This window comes from Rhea americana, unplaced genomic scaffold (genome assembly GCF_003343005.1).
Source record: "Rhea americana isolate MKP2758 unplaced genomic scaffold, rheAme1 scaffold_258, whole genome shotgun sequence".
NCBI classification, from domain to species: Eukaryota; Metazoa; Chordata; class Aves; order Rheiformes; family Rheidae; genus Rhea; species Rhea americana.
Window position 1 is genome coordinate 523,957 of NW_028186377.1, and position 21,964 is coordinate 545,920.

Sequence of the window (21,964 nt, forward strand, 5' to 3'; positions counted from 1 at the left end):
CACACACACACACACACACACACACGTCGGAAACGTGTGAGTGTACAGGCACAGGTAGCGTGCTTGTTTTTCCACAGCACCCGCAAGTCCCTGAGCCGAGACGACAGGAGCGCTGGCTGGGAGGAGGAGACGGGCAGGCCGCCTCCCTGGTGATCCGCTCCCGAGTTGTCGGAGCTCTGCTTTTCTTGTGTCTGTAAAATAAAGGCATTCGAGCCACATTAAGTGATAGACGCAAATCGGATGTAAGGTATTTTGACTGATACAGTTTGGTGCAGAGAGAACTGTAGGGTATTGCTTAAGTGTCCTTTACAGAATTTATTCCAACAAGTGAGTGCTCACTTTTAGAGCTAAAAGGGCAACAAAAAGAAGAGTCTTCTACTGCTTGAACAACGTCATGTAGAGACTTTTGGTCCTTATCTCTCTGTTATGCATTTCTAAGAGCTGTAAGTGTTTCAGTACCATGCACATACCTCTAAGAGTGGTGTACCTTACACCAGTACTTGTATGGGAGAGTAGCCTTGCAGCTGCGTGAAAGCTGAAAATCTGTTGCAAGTGGAAGAAAGATGTAAGAAACTAAAAAAAACTAAAAAAAAAAAAAAAGCCCAGGAAGTTGTATCAGGTGATCATAGCCTCAATTGGTATTGATTATCACTGTTAAGTGAGAGTGAGCTGCAAAAGATTTAAAAGCTGGTGAAGTGGCAATGTAGGGAAACTGTTGCAGAACAGCCTGCACTCTGATTTGTAGCATGCTAACTGTTCTTCACTAACATATTCAGTGAATAATAAGATTGCTTTCAACATACAGCAAGCTTTTTAGTATATGCTAGGACTACCTTTGTATAAAGATTGACTGCGTGGGTCACTGGAAGAGTTGCTGTGCTGTAAACTTTTCGCTTTAGTTTACTGCCTAGTAACTTTCTCTAGCTCCTTGTATTATCTATTGATGTGTTTTTCATAATACTTTAGCTATACTTTAAAGGAAGATGCATTTTGAATCATTTGGGGAATTTGTATAAATGTTTTGTGTAGCTTTGCTTTTTCCTATTAACATCCTGCCTAACGAGGCCTGAATGAGCTGTACCTAAAGATGAAACTGTAACAACATTTTATGGAAGACAGAGGGCCAAGATTCAGGTGGAAGAATACATTGCAAAGCTGGCAACGAACAGAGGAGGTATTCTAAGCAGCAGATGGATGACGGTTACTCTTAAGCAAAGTTTGGCTGTGTTGTTGCTAAGCACTTAAATAATATATTCTAGTAAGTGTTTCACAAGAAGCTCTAAGTATTGTGTTTAGGAGTGGAGAAGCTGCACAGAGGTTAGTGCTTGCCCTGAGTCACAGAGCAGAGTTAGTGTGCCCAGGCCGCACAGTAACTGACTGTATTTCTTGATGCCTAGTTTGGTGGGGAAATTTTGTTCCTCTCCTGCTAAGTCCTGCTCTGTTCATCCAAAAACCTGAGGCACTAAAGCAGTGTTTGTCTTCTCTCTGAAGAGAGATGTTCTTCCCTGGAGCGATGGTTGTGAATTGTTTACAGTTTAACAGTCTTTGTTAAAAAGGAGAAGAGTTTCTCTGCAGGAGATAGGATCTGCTGCAAGCCATAGAATCACAGAATTGTTAAGGTTGGAAGGGACCTCTGGAGATCATCTAGTCCAACCCTCAAACRAGTGGCCCATACAGGGATTGAACCCACAACCTTGGCATTATTAGTGCCACACTCTAACCAACTGATGGATGAAATCCCATAGCTCTGTTGTGCCCTGCTGAAAAGAGGTAGTTTATTGTTTTCTGTCATATAACCTGATTTTATTGCTGGAAGATGGAATCTGAGAATAATTCTCCTTGAAATCTCTTCAATGCAGTGTTTATGTTGCACATGCATCCCTTACAGAACTTGTTATAACAATTTGGTTTTAAATTCTAGAAAGCCATGTGTTCACTGCTTAATGTGGGAAAACACTTCCCTAACTAATGACATTACTATTCCTATCTCTTTCCCTGATGAGGGACCAGATGAACAAGAGGGCTGCAAGGCATTTATGTCATGCATGTGCTTAGCTAGCAGCAGCTTCTGCAGCAGTGGGCCTCCTTCACTAGAAAGAACTTAGTAGAACCAGGGCATCTGTCTCCTCAGGTGTTTATTTGATTAGGCTTAGCTTATGCGGTGTAGTACTAGTGCTGAGCAGCAGGTGTACTTTTTTCCCCAAAGTGCTTGGATGAGGGGTGGCTTTCCCCAGCGATTCTGCTTCAGGGGCCTGGGAGGGTTTATCCACCGATCTGTTGTTTGGTGGTCTTAAGCTCATTTGCATCGTACTGTGTGGTGATTGCCGTGATCATCTCTGACTAATACTCTCATGCTTCTCAGAAATTGCTGACTCATTTCATTTTCTTACTGCTTTTCCCCTTCCTCCTACAGTGTTTCAGAGGAGAAATGTGGTAGGGTCAAGGAAAGAGGATATGGAAGTTAATGAGGAGAATTGTGAGTTGTGGCCAGGATGAAGGTTCTGTAGTGACCCCTCTTGAGCGGTGCAAGAAAAAAGATAGCGACTGTAGTGGATTTCCTGAAAAGGATCACAAACCATGTATTAGAAAGTGGGCAAAGTAGTCTAACAAACAGTGAGCCAACTGTTGGGAGGCAGCTGAGTTATGGTCTTGCAAGTAGTGGTCTGTTGTTCATTTTTGAACTTAGTCTCTTTATTTCTACACCTCTGCTTTCACCTTCAGCTCTTCTCTGTCTTGTACTCTGTCATGAGGAGCTTAGCGCTGAAGTCATTTTCTACTGCTTGCATAGTGGGCTGACTTCGCATGAGGTTCTTGCTGTAGCATAAGTAACAGGAACAGAGAAGGCAATTTCTAGGCTGGAAAAAAAGGAAAATCTTTGTAGTTATCAGAGGTAGAAGTTACTGAGAGTGGTATTACTTGCCAGAAGGTTAAGAGCCACAGGCAGAGACTGGCAAACTGATCTCCCATGCATGCATCATTGCTGATTAACGTCTGACAAATAGCTGACATGCTAAATCTGCTTTTAATCTGATCACGAAAGTTAAATTTGAGTTACATTTTTGCAGCAGATTCCAGATGAATGCAAAGGTCTGCCCATACAGATTTGGTTGCGAGATTATGCCAGCTTTTGCACTTGATGGTAAAAAGGGGAAGACCTGACTTAAAACCTGTTGTTAAAGTAGGAAAGAAAACATCAGGGAAAAATCTATGAGTAGAAATTGCACCTGATATTTATTCCACTTCAAAGGAGAACTACTGTTTGAGAGTGAACTTACRTCCTGCTTTTGCCCCTTTTGTCCACATCATCCCTTTCTTCATACATTGTAGTTTGCCTCTTAGTATGTGTGCTTTTCAAAACTTTAGAAAAAAACATTTCATAGTTAATTCTTTGCACTCTAGACTATCTGGAAACATACTGTGTGCACTGGGGTACGTTTGCATTTGAAACATAATCAAAACTTTTCCCCTTCAAGCTGCAGGTGATTTGTTGAGGATCAACAAGGCTAGCTTTAGTTTCTTTTATGGTTCTGAGGATATTTTTATATGGTGATGAAACTTACACTTACCAAACTTCATAAACACCATTTTTTTCCCTTGATCTAGTATTAAGTGAAAGTTACGAAAAAATAATGCAGTAACATCCATGTGGCCAATTCTGCAGATAGTGGGCAGCAGGGATACCGCTGTCTTCTGACAACAGGCGAAGATACTTTAAGTATCTAGGAGATCAAAGTAATAGAAAAAAGCCATTCTTTCCTATTGCACAACAGTGGTAGGGGCACAGTAAATCTATAATTAAGCAGAAAAATAGCTAGGAAACTGCTATCCTAAAACGCAGTGGGCCATCAGTGTGTCACTTCGTCTAGTTTTTACAGACCTAGACCTATGAGAGTGTGCATAATACTGCATTTCATCAGAGGTGGCAACAGAGGAGAGTTTCATTCTGAATTTGAGCCTTGTAAGGCTGTCCCAAATTTTCTTGAAGTTAGTGGAAAAATGCTCAAAGCCAGACTCTTTAATCGTGTTAGACACCTAAAGATGGACTGAGCTGTTTTAGGAAATCCAGCCAGGTGTTTCTGTCTCTGATGCTTAATTACTTTAGTACAAGATTTATAAAAATCATGCTGGACTCTTACCAGCGTGTTTAGGAACCATAATGTTTTTGCACACCTGCCTTCCAGTAAAGCAAATGTTGTTGGATTGAGCTACCTCTGAATGATTTTGCTGGAAGATTCAGATGGCTTTGACCTAGCCCTTGCTTTAGATCCTGAGAATACAAGTGCATTGATTAGTTTTATCACATTGGGCTGTTTTTGAGGAATGATGTTTTCCAAACAAAGAGGGACATTGAATCTTATTGAAAGATTTCTTTTGGATTCAGAGCTTTTATTGTTGGACCTGACAAAACCAGTGTCAGTGCTAAAGACTTCTATTCAGTTTGTTGGGATGGGGAGGGGGGAGGTGTTCTGAATTCAGGATGTAGCAAAATGATTCTTAAGCACTTGAAGCAGAGGTGAGTGAAAACTGATAGGGAATATAATGACAGCTGATTTGGGGTAAATCAGTTACCAGTGTTTATTTAGATTCCTACCTTGCATCTGACTGTCTAATTATTTTTTGTGTGGGCACAGCTGAGCCCTTCACTGAGGTGAGGATCTTATTTTTTTTTGTGACTGTGCCAGCTAAATCTCAGCTTTTCTAAACGTTGAGTGTCACTTTTCTAAGGCAGAAGTTGGTTTTCTTTGAATAATAAAGCTGGAAGCTTCCCTACAGCAATCATCTTTCAGTTTAATACTCATTCATTATATATATTTTTTTAATGCTTCTTTCACTAGAAAATAACTTATTTCCTGTATATCCCTGTTTTGATGTGATCTGCATTGTGCATGTGCATTGTGGTTTTATTTTATTTGTATGTGATTTGCAGAGAGGATAAGTTCAGGTAATTCATCATCTTCAAGGTCATATGCTTGAATACAGTCAAATTAAATTAATACTTGAAGGTTAAAAAAAACTGAATCAAATAATCTTTTTTTGTTCAACATTCATTAATATTTGTAAAGCATACTAATGAACTATTTTATATTAATTAAAAATATGAAAATGGCCTAGTGCAAGGAGATGGCCGTTCAAACCTACCATCTTCAGAGATTGAAAAATTAACAATTCATTTGGACTTGTAATCAGGTGAATGGCAGGCTTCGTTTCAGCACTGCTGGTAATGCCTTGTACTTTGTACTGGAAGCCTTCCCACCCCCCTCACAGAAGAGGTCAGTGAGGTTCCTGCCTTTCCCCAGGGTCGGAAAGCATGGGGGCAGCGGCCTGTCCCATGTGCCTGCCCCGCGCGTCTGTGGCAGAACTGTCAGCAGAGCTCAGGTCTACCGAGGCCGAGAACGCTGATGTGTCCAGCAGGCCGTATAGGTACTCTGAGGGAGACACGATGTTGAAAGTATCTCTACTGTTTTGGGGACAGTGGAGGACTTCCACCATCAGATTACGTGTTTGTAGGAAGTCACACTTGTAAACAGATGGTACCGGTGCCATAATGTTTTTCTCTAATCAGTGATTTACACCCTGTCTCTGCCTTCCTCTGGATTAAAATTGCATTTGSCACCACAAATCCTATCTTGTTCATTAACTGTGCATTCTGATCTTTCTTTAATGAACAAAGCTACAAAGGTTAGGAATTAGACTTCTGGCAAGAGACTCGAAGAGGCTGCCCAATGTTACTAAAATGTATGTCTCAATTCCAGAAAAGTATGAAAAGGTCATTTTATGGGAGAATACTGATGAACACGACTTAAGCAAACAGCTCAAGGAAAATAAAGTATCCTCTTCCTAGTGCTGACAACTTCATCTTTATTTCAACTTTCATATTTATTTCTTGAGGAGTGTGGAAAGGAAGGGAAAACTAGTTCATTAGACCTGTGCATACAGACACGTTTGACCTACCTCATGCACTTCTACTTGCTACACCACATGCTGCCACTTCGGATCGCAGGCTGGTGGGATGCGCCCTTTCCTTCCCTGTTTCATGCACCTGGCCCCTCAGAAACTCTTGCAAAGGAAACTTGAGTGTAGGCAAGCAAGCAAATAAAGGAGGCTGAAAAAGTACCATTTTGTCTTGAAAGCTGTAGCCTAGGGAATTGGCAGGTCTTGGGTTTGGAGTTGGCTCTGCCATCAATTTGCCACATGACTGTAGTGAGTTATGTAACAGCTTTTACAGGAGTTCCTGGTGTGTAGGGTGAGCATAGCAAGGCAGATCTTGTGAGGCTTTCAGATGAAAGGGCATGGGTAAATCCAGGAAGAATTATTAAAAGTCCATACTGTTTCTAATCCTATCCATTAAGGGTTGGATCTTGCATATATGAATTGTCTTGTCCATGCTGCTAATTCTGTTTAGTGGATGTGGAGCTTCCTGCCCGGATGAAAGTGCTTACATGTGTTAGTGGTGTARAAAGCTGTCTGTTGCTGACTTGGAGTTAGAGGGTGATAACTTGTAGTTTAACTTTATAACTAATTCATTATGGATAATAATTGAAATATTAAATATTTAAAGCTTTAAACTAATCATGTGGCCCATATTTCCCTGGTGCTTCACAGCTAAAGCTAGTTTTGATGCAGGGGAAGTATTTTGCCTTTTGAGAGTATAGGCAGTTCCTAACCTTATGCTGACTCTTTATGTTGTTGTGAATTGAATTTAAAATTCTCTAAAACAAGGTAAGAGCAATGAGTGTTTGGCAAGCAGAACTATGAGTCTCTATAGGAGAAGCCTTCTTTCTGAATCATAGAATCATAGAATGGTAAGGTTGGAAGGGACCTCTGGAGATCCTAGTGCTCATCTAGAGAATGTTTGAACTCAGAGCACAGTTTAAAAATAAACACCTTACAAAAAACAACCAACCCAACCTCAAAGAACAGGGCTGGGGGTTTTTTTGTTTTTTTTTTCCCCTTCCTTTTTGGTGCCAGCTCCTCTATGGTCCTTCATTTGCCCCCCTGCTCCCCTCCCTCCCCTTCTTCTGGCTATTCTGTAAGAAATGCAGTAGCTACTCCTGTGTTGAATCTGCTTCTGAAATATCTAGTGCAGAGGTGTTCAACTGTAGTGATGTGAATCATTGATGCTGGGTAAATACCACGATGCAGGTTGCTGTTTGCTGTTCAGTCTTGCTCCCCCACCAAACCCCTAATTTTTGGCTTGTTTCTGTYACATTGCCCTTTTTGGCAGCACAAGTAACTTGGTAGATTGATGGACCCAGATAAAGAAAAAAAGAAAGGCAGTCTTTGATTCCCAGAACAGGGACTGATCTCAGAATCCTTCAGGTATTAAATATCTTAATGTAGCTCTTTGTTTTATTTTCCCCAAGCAAATTGCAGTCAATTATGCTTTGGAGAAATATATTTATTTTACTATATTAAAAGGCAGAAAATTAGGCAGGAAACTGCTGAAGAGCAGTTCTTGGCTTGCTGGAAAGAAGCAACTTGCTTTCCACTGCTGTCTTTGTAAACTTCATGTTCTGCACCTCATGTGCCCAGTGAGTTTCACTCAGTCACATCTTCTGAGGATCTCTGCAGGAGCTTGAAACAGAAGTGCTCCTGAAGGCATTTATCCTCATCAAATAAATACTTTCCTCAGCATCAAGCTCTGCTGGCCCTGCAGTCCCAAAATGCTGCACCTCCAGGAGTTCTGTGTTGCCAGCATTTAAACCCAGCTCCGTAAGGTTTCTCTCTTTAGCTTCCTTCTTCCCCCAGAATATTTCASGCTTCTGGATGAAGCATGAAATATTCTTCTTTAGAACTTGGGCAGCAACTGTCAGTCTTTTCCTTCTCTCCCCTGGACTTTGCACATTTCTCCCAGGCTGCCATCATTCCCCTTCCTTTGCTGAATAAATGCTTTCCTTTCTACATGGTAAGAGGATGAGCACTGAGAGTGTCAGGGCAAACATCAACTATGCTGTGTGTTTTACCAGCAGATAGTGTGCATGTGTGGACAGAGAGCTAATGTCCTGGCAGAAATGAAGAGCTTGCATAGCTGTCTTTCTCTGACATTAGGTCATGGCAGAAGGGAGGGTGGGGTGGAGAAGAGCGATAGTTTACGCTAACCATTTCAAAAACTTTTCTTTTTCTTCCCTTTGTTTTCTGTTATACTAATTATCTCTGTGACAAATATAAATAAAAAATCCAGTTTTATAGGAACTCTGTAAATTGGGAATCTTAAAGCTTGCTGGTAGATGAAGTTTTTTCTTCTTTGGAATATCTTTGCACTAGCCAAACTAACTAATCTTTCCTTTGCAGTTCATTATGTTACAAAATACACAGTTCAGGAATGCATGACTTCTCAGGATAGCCCTCAAAACATTCTTAACTTTCCCTTAACTTTGGGGAAAAGACCTAAGATATGCTCAAATGCTCCCCTGATTTCATACTTTCCTGAGGAACTAATGCCTCTGTGCATTTGGTATGTGCCTTTGGGCAGTAAGTGATTCAAACCCTAATTAAGCGCAAGGCAAAAGGACAATTAATATTTCTTTCTTTCTTTCTGTCTGTCTGTCTGTCTTTTTTGTGGCATCTACAGATATATTCTCCTTGAAGGGTTATAAGTGCATGCGCACAGCCTAACTTGTCCTTTGACACCCACCAACAGGAAGAACAGAACACAAGGACTGTAAATTGCCTTGTAGCTGTATCTTACATATAGCAGCTTCATTGTTAAAATGAACTCTCTGATATGAAATGTAATATGATTTCCTGTGTTGTTCTAATGGCAACCAAATTTCTTTCAAAGGCAAGACTGAAACTGCTATAATCTAGCCTTAGTGTGTTATCATTGTCTTTGTCTTTAACTCTTCCATCCAAGAAGCTAGTTTGGACAACAAAAGTACAAGAATGGGCATCAACATCACATCATATGCTTGGCTGTTGTTGACTTTCAGCAAAACATTTAAACATTGGTGCTTTATTAAATGGTAAGCATGAACAGAAACCTTTGCATAAACTTGAAACATACGCTTTGATGAAAATAAACTGTTAAAATGCTGTCTTGCCTCTGCATGAGGCAAGTGCATACTTGCAACTGCATGTATGGACAGCATTAGGTTAGCCTAGAAGCTGTCAGATACCCTACTCCGTTCGGCTTTCCAAGGACTCTATTTACTACATTAATTTCGGACAAGGTGGGTAATAGTTTTGTGCCTCATTCTTATGCTTTCCGTAAAAGTCTTGTTTAGGAGATCCCTAGTTATAGCCTCAAATCTTGTGTGGACTTTTACATACAAAATACTCTTATTAATTGGCAGCAGCCTCTACCCAAAGAGAGTTGTTTGCCCCTGCATAACACCACTGTAATGTTGCTTTTTCTGTGTCCTCTTGGTCAGTTTTTCTAAGTAGAAGGAAATCTTTGGAGCAGTTTGTGTAGAAAAGATAGCGAATCTTGCTGAAGAGTAAAATTTGAGCAAGAAAGAGGATGAAGTGAATAGTCAGGGAGTCTGCTTTTCAGCCTGATCCTGTGACCTCTTAGTCACATGGATAGGTGCATGTTGAGTTGTTCCCCTGACAGACAGTTGAGGTTCCGTACTTTTGTTTTACATCCCAAGGAAAACAGTTATCGAAGAAAGTTCCTATCTATTTTTGATGATCTGGCCGTTTTCCCCTAATTCATTTTAAGGGGTGTTTGATAGAAGCAAGATTCTTGGCTGCTCTCCGATCTTAATAGCTTTTCAGAAAATGCATCGATTGCTCCGTTTGTTTTCAAAAGGTTGCTGTAATTTTCAGTCATCATCTGTAAGGAAATCATTGTAATTTATTAAACCAGCATCATAGATTAAGAATTAAAGACCTGATCCTTTTATCACTTAAACCAATGTTATGTTGATATTACCCATGAGGAGCTTTAGTAAGACACACAGCAAGTGGGAAAAGTTTCTATGAACTCTTGAAAAGCATGCTTTTACGCTATTTTCATTAGCCCTAAAATGGTTCTTGAAAATAAATTTCTACTGTTTTGTAGCCTGTGCCAAGAGTAAGCTGCATTTCTTGGAGTTTGGATAGCAGAAACAGTCCAATCACTATCATATTAAAAAAGAAAAAAATCTTTTAAGAATGAGAAACCACATACCAAACTAGCACACTGTATGCAGTGTTTGGGTTGCARATCTTGCAGGGAAAATAACTTTCATTTAATCAGAAGAGAAAGTTAATCTCTCTAGCAGCTGCCCTTGTTCCTATAAGCAATATCTCGTTCCTTTTACATGCAACTTCTGTCACTAATTAGATACATTTCAGTGGTACTGCTTAACTAGATTTAGTTCGCCTTTGAAACAGGTCATAGAAGCTTTACAGAATTGAAAATCTTATGATTGAGGTATGAAAGCAAGGAAGAAATTGCTTTCAAACATTCCACTGTGGCTTCATCAAATTGTAAATTCAGTAATAATTGCATTATGCTTTATCAGGGTTATCTCACCAATGCTTATTTTAATCCTCTAAAGTTTTGTTTTAGAGATCCAGTGTGTAATAAATGCTGCACATAAATGTAATATTTTAATTTACAACTACTGTTACAGTGGAAAAAATGAATTGGTGAACTAACATTAGTTCTTCCCCCATCAAAATCTTTTGATCAATTGCTTACTACAGTAGATTTTTGTTAATTATCTCCACTAGTGAATTTTCGGATCTCTGCTATAAGTAGACTGCTTTCGTTTTATTTCGTGGGTGTTTTTTGATCCCTACTAATCTTTGGGAATTACATTAGAGTGATTCCATGACATGGAATTAAACAAGATGGCTAGCACAAGAAGCTCTTAATCAGTTTTAACCAAGGATAAATAGGATAAATCTAATCACTGGGGTTTCAAGTACGATACAGTCTTTTCCATCCACTTACAAGCCTCTGGTTGCTTCCAATCTGTTGTCTAGCTCTTAAATAGGTGATCTAACCCCTGCTATTTGATGAAGTAAAACAGGCTGAATTAGAGAAGTGAAATCCTGTATCTTTTACTGTAAATTTACCTGAATCTTGGTTTTACCTTTTATATTTTTCAAGTGTTTGGTTCTGCCTTGAGAGTGTGAGACAGAGGGCTGTGGCATGAGTCATTACAGTGATTCCTACTAGAGAACCTGTCTCCTTCTACTTAGCTTTCAATAAAAACAAAGCCTTTGGGCAAAACCCATGCTAATAAATTGTGTGCCACCTTCAGAAGTGTGTCTTTCATAGAATGGTTGGTTAAAGCTGGAAAAGCTTTGTACAAGTATAATGACAGTCGTTACTACAGTGAACACAGGCCTGTTGTGTGATTCTGTGCTACAGATTGGTGTCTGCTTTGGTACTGAATAGTACAGCAAGATACGGAGGACAAAGGCTGTGATACACAAAGAACACATTTTATCTACTAATAATAGGCTTGGAATTGCCATAAACACTAACATAAATCATCCAAGAATACAGATTCTCCTTTTTACTTTTTTTTTCCATCCTTGTGGCTGAATACCTGACTGAATAACTTCCTATCACTTTGCAGCAATTTGTGGTAAGCATAGTCAACAAGGGCAGTAAAACAAACAAAACAAAAAAAAACCCAAAAACCCAAAAAGCAATTAAAAAAAAACACTCAGGACTTTAGGCAAATTCTCCTACTGCTCAAAAGGAGAAGTAGTTTAGGAATGGAACAGTGTAGCATCACCTCCTGTTTGCCAAATTCAAAATGTTTTAGTTTCGTTTGTTGAGAGCTTGCGTTAATGTTTTCTCTTAACAATCGGACTAGCAGTGGTGGGTATGGAGGGGAGTTCAGTATGGTAATGGTATGCGATAGGCAGTGTCCTCTGGACTGTCAGCTGCTAAGACTGGACTGGTCATTTCCAAAAATGAGCAGGGCCTTTCTTAAGTAAAACTTTTCACAGAAGCTTCCGAGAGGAGTCGTTCTGGAAAACGGCTGGGTCRTGAGTTAGCGCTGCTCTCAGTATTTCCTTTCTGGGCTTATGGGGTCTAACTGACAGAATTGCATGGAACAACTGAACAAATTTTATGCATTGTGCTTAGTCAAGCTTTTATTCTCAAGCCAAAATCAACTAGTGTTTGGATGTAACTAGGGAACAAGCTATTAAAGCTAGATTTAAAGGGCTGCTGCTACCGCTTGGTTTGGGAGGAGAACTGGGGCAGCCCATAGACGAAAGTACAACCTCTGATGTAATGCTCTAAAGCTTGATTTATTTTATATAGAGAAGAATGAAGTGAATGTACACAGGACTATGTTTCTACAATTGCTTGAGACTGAAATAACTTGATATTCTCTTCTGCAATGTGGCTGAAAATGTCTGAACTTCCCTTGCTCTGGAGTCTTTTAGATCTTGCATATCAAACTTCAAGCGTGTTGAGGAATACTATTTAAAAGCAATAGAGCTATTCATGTGCCTCAAATTAGTTACTTCTCCATTTGCTAAAGTAGATATGTGGCTATGTCAAACCTTTCTTGAGTGGAGGTGGAATGTACTGAGGAAAGGTGAACCCATGAACATAGCTGAATGAGGTTTTCTTGAGGTTTTCTGTTTTCTTTTACTTGTTTCTTAGTTTTAAAACCGGAGTGTGTTGAAGAACTTGCTTTGGGCTTCACTGAAGTCAGTGGTCAAACCAAGCTTTTTTTTTTTTTTTTTTTTTTTTTAAAAAAAAAACTATGTAAGTGAAGAAAATTGTTTTGCTCTTATGCCCGCTATTTCTGTGCAACTGTAGCTGATCTTTCCAGATTACTACTCTGTCCTGGAAAAGGTTGAACAGAAATCTGACAATATCAGTCATTAGGCAAATTTATTTTGCTTGTTTATACACACAAAAGACCAAGATACTGTTTGCTGATTTTTTTTTAAGTTGTATATTTGCCTTTATCTTTTGGTAAAAGTACCAGTCAGTAAATAAGTTGGTCTTGATTGGAGTAAAAATTGGAAATGGCTTTTTGAGGATGTCGCCCAACACAGTCTTGGAAGTTGTCCAGAATCTCAAGCAAGAGGTTGTATATAGTGGCAGGGAAGGTATGTCTGCAGTTTATGGGAGTTTTATGAAATCTTGCATAGGAAATATCGTTTAGATCTAACATATATAGGTAGCAATGAGGAGAGGGAATTGGACTGTTAAAAAAAAAAAAAGTGTTCCTAAATGGGTGTGGTACGTGTTCCTAAGGTTTCACAGATCTTTGCATAAGGCATCACTAATGCTTTCAGAAAAATACTTAGGGAACCTTTGTTAAAACTGTATACTTGTAAGGCTATGAATTTTAGACCTACTCTTGAAGATGGCAGAGACCACAGTGTATTTCTTATGAAGTACAGGCTGTTCAAATCAAAAATAAGTGGATTGTTTTGCTTGTATTTTGTCAGTAAAGACCTGATAGAGGAGTATTGTAATGCATGGAATGGAGTAAAATGCCCATGTGTTTTGCTGAATTAGAATTGGAAAGTGAAAAATTATTTTCAAAGCCAAMTGTAAATTGATTTAGAAATATGGCATTATCTTTCCATGCTTACTCTTGCAAGTATTGGAATCAAACCTTTTCCTTAAAGTTAAGTTTCATTCAGATGTTTAAGTAGAAAGCAGGTAGTCTGTATTAACAGTCTGTTTAAAAAGAATGTATTTTGTAACAGCTGATACTATTTGGTTTTGCAGGTTGTCTTCTGAATTTTGGGTCTGACGGTACCCTCTTGCTTTCTCAGCAAATCATGGACATCGCTGGCTTTCTGAAGTCTCAATTCATTTTCCATCTTCTGATCTGCTACATATTTATAGTGTCAGGACTGATCATTAACTTCATTCAACTCTTTACACTTATACTTTGGCCAATCAACAAGCAACTATTCAGGAGGATCAACTGCAGGCTGGCTTACTGCATTTCAAGCCGTAAGATTGCTTTTTTCTTTTCCTTTTCTTTTTTTATTTTCTCCTTTTTATTTTTTTTAAAAAAAGCTGTTTTCCTGTTTTGTGTGGAGGGAGTTGTCAGAAAAGTTCTGAAACAGATGTGAGGTTAATTTATGTGAAGATCATTGCTACTTCCTACAACAGTCACATTTGTGCGAGGAGGTGAATGCATTGTTGAAATGTGCTGTTCTGCTGAAATTTTTTGCTCTTTCACACTCTGATACTTGCTTATGTGGGATGGTGAAAAAAGGCTGCCTCTCTTTTGGCTGTCCATCATGCTACATTAAGCCAAATGAGAAATACTGACCAAAGAATTGCTAAACTTGGAGAAGTGCAGTATCTGTAAGCTTATAATGTTAACAAGTCACTTGGAATAATTTTACAAATGTTTTTATCATGCATGATTTTGGTTTTGATCTTGGTAAGTGTTCCCATGTGAATACTGGTCAGGGCTTGGGAATAACCGTAGTAAAAACAGAAAAAGATTGATTCAATATACTACTTTCTCGAGACAGTTATAAACTATTATTTTTTTTGAGTAGGCATTTCAGACCTTAAACTGCATCTTTATGAATGCAGTATAAGCACGCTGTAGACACATCTATAGTACGGAATACAGCATGTAGCCTGTAAACACTGCAAGAAGGAGCTTCAGTTATCCCAGTCTGTCCCCTAGATAATCGGAATGTTACCTGTAGAAAGACCAGATCTTTATAACTGACGGAAGACATGACAGTCCTTTGATACTTGACTACACAGGTAATTCCAGCAGGTGGGACCTAAATTAATTCATTTCTTCTCATTTAGTAGAAGATTAGTAGCTTCGGTATCTGTCAGCAAAAGATTATCAAAGCATATGTAAATTCCTTGATAATATTGGTCTGCTTATATTTTCCAAACTACTCTGAGTGCTGTTTCATCACTGATTTATTCTCGTGCAACTTCTGACTTCCATATAATTGCTCTCAACTAGTAGCAGAGCGGTATCCCCCAGAAGCTCTGAAAAAGTAATGTACCTGTGTTCAGCAGCTGTGTGTGTGCCGTGTCAGTGTCAGTGTTCCAGATACACTTGGCCTTTCTGAAACTGAAAAGTCGTTTCTGAAAACAAATTCGTTGCAAGGTGTTTGCCTTTTGAGGCCCACAAAAGTTACTAGCTAGAGATTATTCGTGTCACAGTCAGTGCTGAGAGTTAGGAATAGTTTTATGCTGAGGAAAACAGCCCTCCAACAAAATATTTAAAGGTTGTGTGGCAGAAATGAAACAAAATGATTTCTCTCAGGTTTTCTGTCCCCTGAAAAGGGAAAGAAAGCATTATTAACTTTGTTAATTAACTTTTGAGGAGAAAGTGAGAGAGAAATCTGCCATACTTCCTGAATTAAGGCTACTGGGGATAATTTCTCTCTCATCAATGGCTCTGGTTTGTAACTATTCAAAGACTCTTGTTAATTGTGCTTTGACTCAAAGTTCAAAGCTGTCTCAGGTTGTATGGGACCAGATAAATTGAGGGTGATGGCTTCATTATTTCTGTATTAAAGGGAAGAGGTTCATGCTCAAAACTTTGATTTGTGCTGTTTGTGTGTATGTCCTTGAAGTAATGAGTTTCCAAGTAGCATTCCTTGGTGTGCATGAACAGTGGCATAAATATGGCYAGGTCTTTACCTTTTGCCTGATTGCACAGTCTATGTATAAAGCCGCTATATGTAGGAGATGCTTAGTGCATACAAGAATTTTCTGTGAGGACAGAGGAATACCTATGTATAGGTAAACTGTTATTTATTTTTGTTTTAATGGAGTATTTTCTGCCCCGTTCTTGCTTTTGGTTATTTAATGCAGAGACATCAACCATTTTAGAGTTTCTAGCTGCCCTCAAGCTAATCTTGTCTATACCAGGGGCTGACCAGTGCAATCCTCAGAGTAAGAGTGGGTAATAGTGCATGCTTGTGCTTGACTGGGCAGATAGCTGTTTATTCAGGGTTGTTGACCTAGTCTTCAGTGTTGACTCCACTGGAAAAGGTCATGTGAGATTTTTTTTGCCCAATCATGCTCAAGAACAAACTAGCTCTAGGTTTTAAACATTTTTTTTAGATTTATGGAAAAGATCTGTAAGCTAGCATTTGATATGAGTCACCTTTATATGCTTGATATTTGAAGAAGAAAAATGGTATTTAATTACAAAAGGTATTTGGAAGTACTACAGTGGACCAATTAGTCAAAACTGATTTATTTTTTTTTATGGAGTATATGTGTAAGATGATGCCTTTTGCCATTCTGACTARTACATAACTTAAGCTGGATCTATATGTAGGTCTGTTGAAAGTCGCAGAAGCTCTTTCTGCAGCTTGAGGCCATGAAACTTAGCCTTAGAAAATATGAAGAGGCATGTACTTTGAAATGGTCATAAGCATYATGTTGCTTTGAGCAGCTGTCACAACATAAATCACTGGAGCAGCCGAATAGTGAAATAAGCAGGCATGGTTTAACCTAAGAGGAGAATGAAAGCAGCAGCTGCCTTTAGATCTTGCAAGTTCACTCAGTTTCATTTTGATGTCAAAGGTGGAGATAAATGATTTCAAAAAATCAGGGGAGAGCATTTAATCTCTGACACTATGCTGCTTTGGGAAAGGTTTCTGAATTTCAAATAGTAGTGGTGGTTTCTTCTCTTCCCTTTTCTTCCCATCTCCTTACTAATATAGGAATATAATATTCTCATTGTCCTTGTGCAATGTCTGCAGTCATAGTGCTTATAGGAAGCTAAACTGCCATTGAAATTAATGACTTGTCTTCATTGCAGTAGTTTGGTTTAAGTTGGGTACGCCTGTCTGTCCACTTGATCAAGGCTAGCTTGAGTAATGGTGTTCGTACCACAGATTGGCTAMATGGAATAGCTATGGTTTAGCAGTTGATGACGTGTAGCTGTGCCAGCTGCTACTGCTCCACCGTGAGTGTAGTAAGAACACTAGAGCTGCGCACCGGAGGTACTGGCCACCAAGCAGGTTAGCACCACAGGCTTTGAACTTCTGCTCATCGACGCATGTTAGAGAAGAAGCAAAAAACTGATTCCCAGTTTGAGTTACAGTGGAAAGGATTGACTAGAGCAGCAACTTGATTGTAAGGAAAAAAATGGGTGTATTTGCACACACCAAGTTACCTTAAACAGTTGGTTTCCAGAAGCTGTTGTCTTTTTACAAACCAGTTGTGAAGCACAGATTGGTCAGACAGAATTGAGTTTGACTTCTGTGCTGTACCACTTTGTTATGTATTAGAGTTGGGAGAACTTTCTKTTGACAGTGTTTCATGAGGAGGAAATATAAATGAGCAATTTCTTGTCCAGGCTTTTTATGAAATTTGGCTTGGAGAAATGCTCCCAAATTGCAACTTGAACTCCTAGTTCAGCTTGAGTCTCCTGCTCCCAAGGGAGCTGTTAGCTGTTTGTCAGATTGTGGTTTGCATTATTTCATAGCTCTCAGATACTTTTCATGTTTCTCTACAAATAAACTCATAGTGTTTTGATATCATTATCCAGTTCTACGAATATCTGCAGGGTAATGATCAGTTCTAGTTATCCTTGCTCTGTATGCCTCAAGCTTTAATGCAGATGGTGAGCTGCRGAGAGTAGAGGTGCAACTTGAAAGGAACAATAGAGGGAAGCTTATTTGTTTTTTGTCTATGTTGTTCTTCAAATAAGCTAAGAGCTTAGTAAGAATTACATACCCTCTGACAAGCGTAGCTTTTGTGTTTTAAGTTTTAAAAAAATATGTTTRGGATAAGCATTTTCAGCCAGTATTTTTGGTTCTAAGTGCACATTTGCTGGTGGCTGGCTTCAACTCTCTGTTAATCCCCCTTTCTTAAAATGACGACCCTGTTAAATTCTGCAAGGTACTAAACTCTACAGAATGTAGTTCTAGTAAGGAAATTGCACTTTTCAAACCTCAATAACGTGCTAACAATAACAAGCTTTAAAAATAAACATGCTTGGAGGATGGCATTGGAACATAGGTTGGGCAAGCAAKCAATCAAATTTTTATTTTTAAATAACAGTTTAGGGACACCTTATACTCAGTCTCTTTGAAAAGATGGAGAAGCCAATGTGTATGCCCAGGAAGAAAGCATACTCCACTTAGTGTGGAGTACCTCAAGGTTCCTGTGGATGCTCTCTCTACCAGATCTGGGAAAGGTGAAAATATGGCTTCCTTCCTGTAATCTGACAACAGCAAAGCACCAAAACGAACAGCTCTTCTATGCTGGCTTGTAAAGTTGGCCAAACATGTAGCTGGAGAAGGTTATCTTCTTGGGTCTGTTGCAATTTGCATACAAAGCTTTGTAGCTTGCTGTGGTAGTGGGAAAAAGATTTGTATGTCCTGAACCAGCTTGTGCTTGAATGCTGTGTAGGCTGGTGCAGAGCTACCTTAGGGGTGAGCCAGTCATGCTGGGCACCTGCTGGTTGTGCAGGATGCAACTCTGCCGCATGCTGAGATAGGATAACGAGACATACACATAGTCATTTGCCTTCTTTAATGACTTCTTTAATGGTGCCTCTTGTTTTCATGTGGGTGGGCATTTGCGTATGAATGGTGCAGTGGTTGATAACTTGTCACCTAACACCTTAGGAAAAATTAGAGGAGAAATTAGCCTTTCCTAGGGCTGTGATCCGCTCTGGGCTCCTAAGGTGAATTAAAAACTGGTCTCCCTCTGACTGGCACCAGATGAACTCTGCGCTGCATAAGCAAAAGATCTGCCGACGGTGACACAATTGTGTGGGCAGATGCATGGGGGTTTTAAAAGAGATTGTTTTAGTTTCTAATCTGCCTTCATAAATAATTTATAGCAGTGCTAATACCTATTCTTGTGTTATGAAAGGGGTTTTATTACACCTGTGGGTAAAGTTACACTACACAAGTTGCAGTTTGTAARTATGTCTGAGGGGAAGGCCCTTGTTTGCATGGAAAGAGATGTGTCTGATGGCTTCTCRCTGAGTGCTGCAAAGTCAAGACGGAAACTGATTGTGCTTAAGACTGAGCTTTCTAGAAACAAACCGGAGGAAATTGAGAACTGTTTTAGATTTGTCATCCTAGACAGCTGTTAAAAGGCAATAAAGGTAGTTCCTTCTACATACACCGTAGGCTTTGCAGTGGGGAGAATTGCAGGACCAAATAAGGCAGTGTGATAGCATCGAGGCCATGGTAACTCTCTAGATTTGTTTGGACCCTGCATGCAGTCCACTGCTGGCCTGGAATTCAGTGGAGCCCTTGGCTTTGCTTGCTGTTTGAATCGAGGTGAAGCTGTGGCAGAGAGAAGCGAATTCCCTCTTCCAGTGCAGCTGAGTAGGCAGGCAGGGGTGGGGTGGGAAATAAGAGGGCCTTTGCCAGGCAGAGCCGCTCTCCTTTCCGTGCCGCTTCCCTCTGTCCCCATTTTGCAGTGCAGAAGGAGCAGGCTCTTTGGTCTGCTCACCAGGCAGATACAAGCTCCTGCTTGTTCTAGGAGGATTTAGAAGAATTAATGAAATTAATGCAATTTACCAAGTTGGTGAATTAAGGAATCAGTGTGTACATATAAGACAAAACTTGGCCAACTGATACCCTTAAAGTGACAGCATGCGCACCAAAATACCTTATTGTAAAGTTTACTGTTGTTCAGAGTATACCACAGTGTCTTTAATATAATCCTGTAGTGTATTGTCTATAATGCAAAGTGAGTTATGCCTGTCAACACGGATGCAATAAAGAGCTTTCATAGGGCACTTTGGATCTTAGCCTGACTGCAAGGTTATTTTCAGTGCTGTGTATGGGATGACTTTCTCTCAAGTGCTGCTACTTGTCCGGTGAACTTCTGCCATCTTGTTGCCACACAAGACATTTATCCCTTTAAGGCTCAGGAAGAACTACGCAAAGCTTGCAACTAATATCAGGATAAATCAGAGCCTAGATTTGATAGTCATGCAAAGGGAAAGTGTTGATTTGAACCTTCCAATTGCCTTAGCCTTCCTTGGTTTCCCTCAAGCTGCTCTGTAGGGATGTCTGGAGAGATGAAGTGTACTATGTACATGCCTGTGTATATGCAGATGCCCATATTAGTTTTAATCTAAATAAACTCTGCTACTGAGGGCAGCACAGTTAGAGCAGCACAGAAATCTTAGTAGGTAAGTTGCCCAAGTACCTACCAAGGCAATAAGGTGTTTTTTACAGCCTGAACTGAGCTCCACGATACTGTTGCTATTTTGTTCTTGGCTCTTGGGCTATATGAATATTTCTGTATAATCTATTCTCTTATCTTCTGTTTGTGGCATAGCCTTAGGTTTCCTCTCACATTTCCTGCAAATCTAAAGTATAGCTTTATATGTCAGATCTGTGTAGGAGGGATGTTTCCTGCTTGCAAGTTTGGGACATCTGTGTTGACCATTGAGCTGTGTGTAATAGTATGGATTATTAGCTTTCTCTGAAATCTATTTTTGCTAGAATAAAGAATAGAATTGATTTTTTTCCTTCTGAAAATTACATTTTCCAGGCTATATTGTATATGGTAGCGTCTTTCATATAAAAAACACTTGGAGCAGAGAAGAGACGGTATATGCCATCAGATGGTAATGTCTAATTTTCTAACTGATTTTGCCTTCCCTTCCTATAAATAATCTAGTAGCATACTTAGCACTGCATCATAAAAATGATCTAGTGACAAATGAGCAAGGTGATAGGGAGTGACCATGCTTTTTATTGCTAGCAAGGACAATAGAATGTGAAAAAGTGTTATCTGATATAGTGAGACCAAAAGAGTAGGGGCAGCAGGAAGTTTTCCTCTGATTAAAAATAATATACAACAAATAATGGACTCTATAGCAGTGTGTTATTAATGCCTATAATTAAATTGCCTTTTACATTTTTTAAATAATTCTACTAATGTGAGGGAAAACCAGTGTTCACTTTTAAGTGGTGTGTATATATGAATTTTATAATCTTAGGGGGATTATTTTTGTGCAATCTTAGGGGGATTATTTTTTGTGCTTACTACATGTGAGTAGTAAGCAGTTTTGCAAAAGAATTCTCTGGATTGTACCTTTTCTGAAAGCATATTTATTGATAAATAAAATATCTCAGTATTTGTTTTCAACATGATGCTGGTATCTGTTCTCTGCTTGGCCTGTGAGCTGAAAATGGCAACCATTGTGCTGCCCTTTACATACAGTAAAGAGTATACTGGGGAGATAGAGTCCTTGACAGTGTGTCCTGATTTATAGATTTGCCATGTCTTGAGAGAGGAGCATCTGGTTACTATCTAGTTAGAGTCAGACTTAACTGAGGCCAGATTAAGATGAAATGCAAGTACAGGCATTGACTCCTGACAGCCAGAATAGTCAACTCAGAGTAGACACTAATAAATCTGAGAGATAAATGGACGTGTGTAAAGGAATGAAAAAGAATACAAGGTCACGTAAGAAAGATGTCTGTCTTGCTTAGCTGACTTGGCTGCTACCTAGTCAGGAGGAACAGCCAAGGTCTTCTGTCCTTGTGCACGCTTCAGGTTGCATATTTTGAAGAGAAATTTCTCAGAAACCTCTGTCCAAGAACTTTCTCCCGAGAAAGAGTCCCTCTGCTATGGCTTTTATGAGTGGATGCCTTTTAAGAGCACTTCTTAGCCCACCTTAAGATTCAGACCTTTGCGTCTTGGTCCTGTGTGTGCGTGAGCATGCTCRCAGCACACAGTTCCGTTGTGCTAAGTCATACTTGCTGTTATGGTTGATCTCCCTTTGAAGTCTTCCAAAGGACTCAGATCTCAGGAAGACTAAAATATTATTTTGCTTTGCTTTTATATGTAGGTGTCCTGTTTTTGGAGTAGGAATCATCTCCTGTTCTTAACTGACAAATAGATAATTCTTTGTTTCAAATAAAATCGTCCTTTGCCATGACTTGCTGGCATGCCTGTAGTGCAGGACCTTGTGTTCTCTGTCATTCTGAATGCCTCAGTTATACAGATGCAGATAACTTGTTACTGGCTTTTGATTAAAGCCAAGCACAGTGGGAATTATTAATATTTCCTCAGCACCTTCTGGCTGCTTCCTTTTATACTCAGTTTGTA

The 21,964-nt window shown here is 39.4% G+C and overlaps 1 protein-coding gene across 1 annotated transcript in view; it reads left to right on the forward strand.

The window, feature by feature from the left end:
• Positions 1-21,964, forward strand: part of AGPAT4 (1-acylglycerol-3-phosphate O-acyltransferase 4) — an 81,418-nt gene that overhangs the window by 791 nt on the left and 58,663 nt on the right. The window contains exon 2 of the mRNA XM_085307411.1: positions 13,649-13,879. Within this exon, the coding sequence (XP_085163537.1) occupies positions 13,702-13,879 (178 nt within the window). The 5' untranslated portion in view covers positions 13,649-13,701. The remainder of the gene's footprint in view (positions 1-13,648; positions 13,880-21,964) is intronic.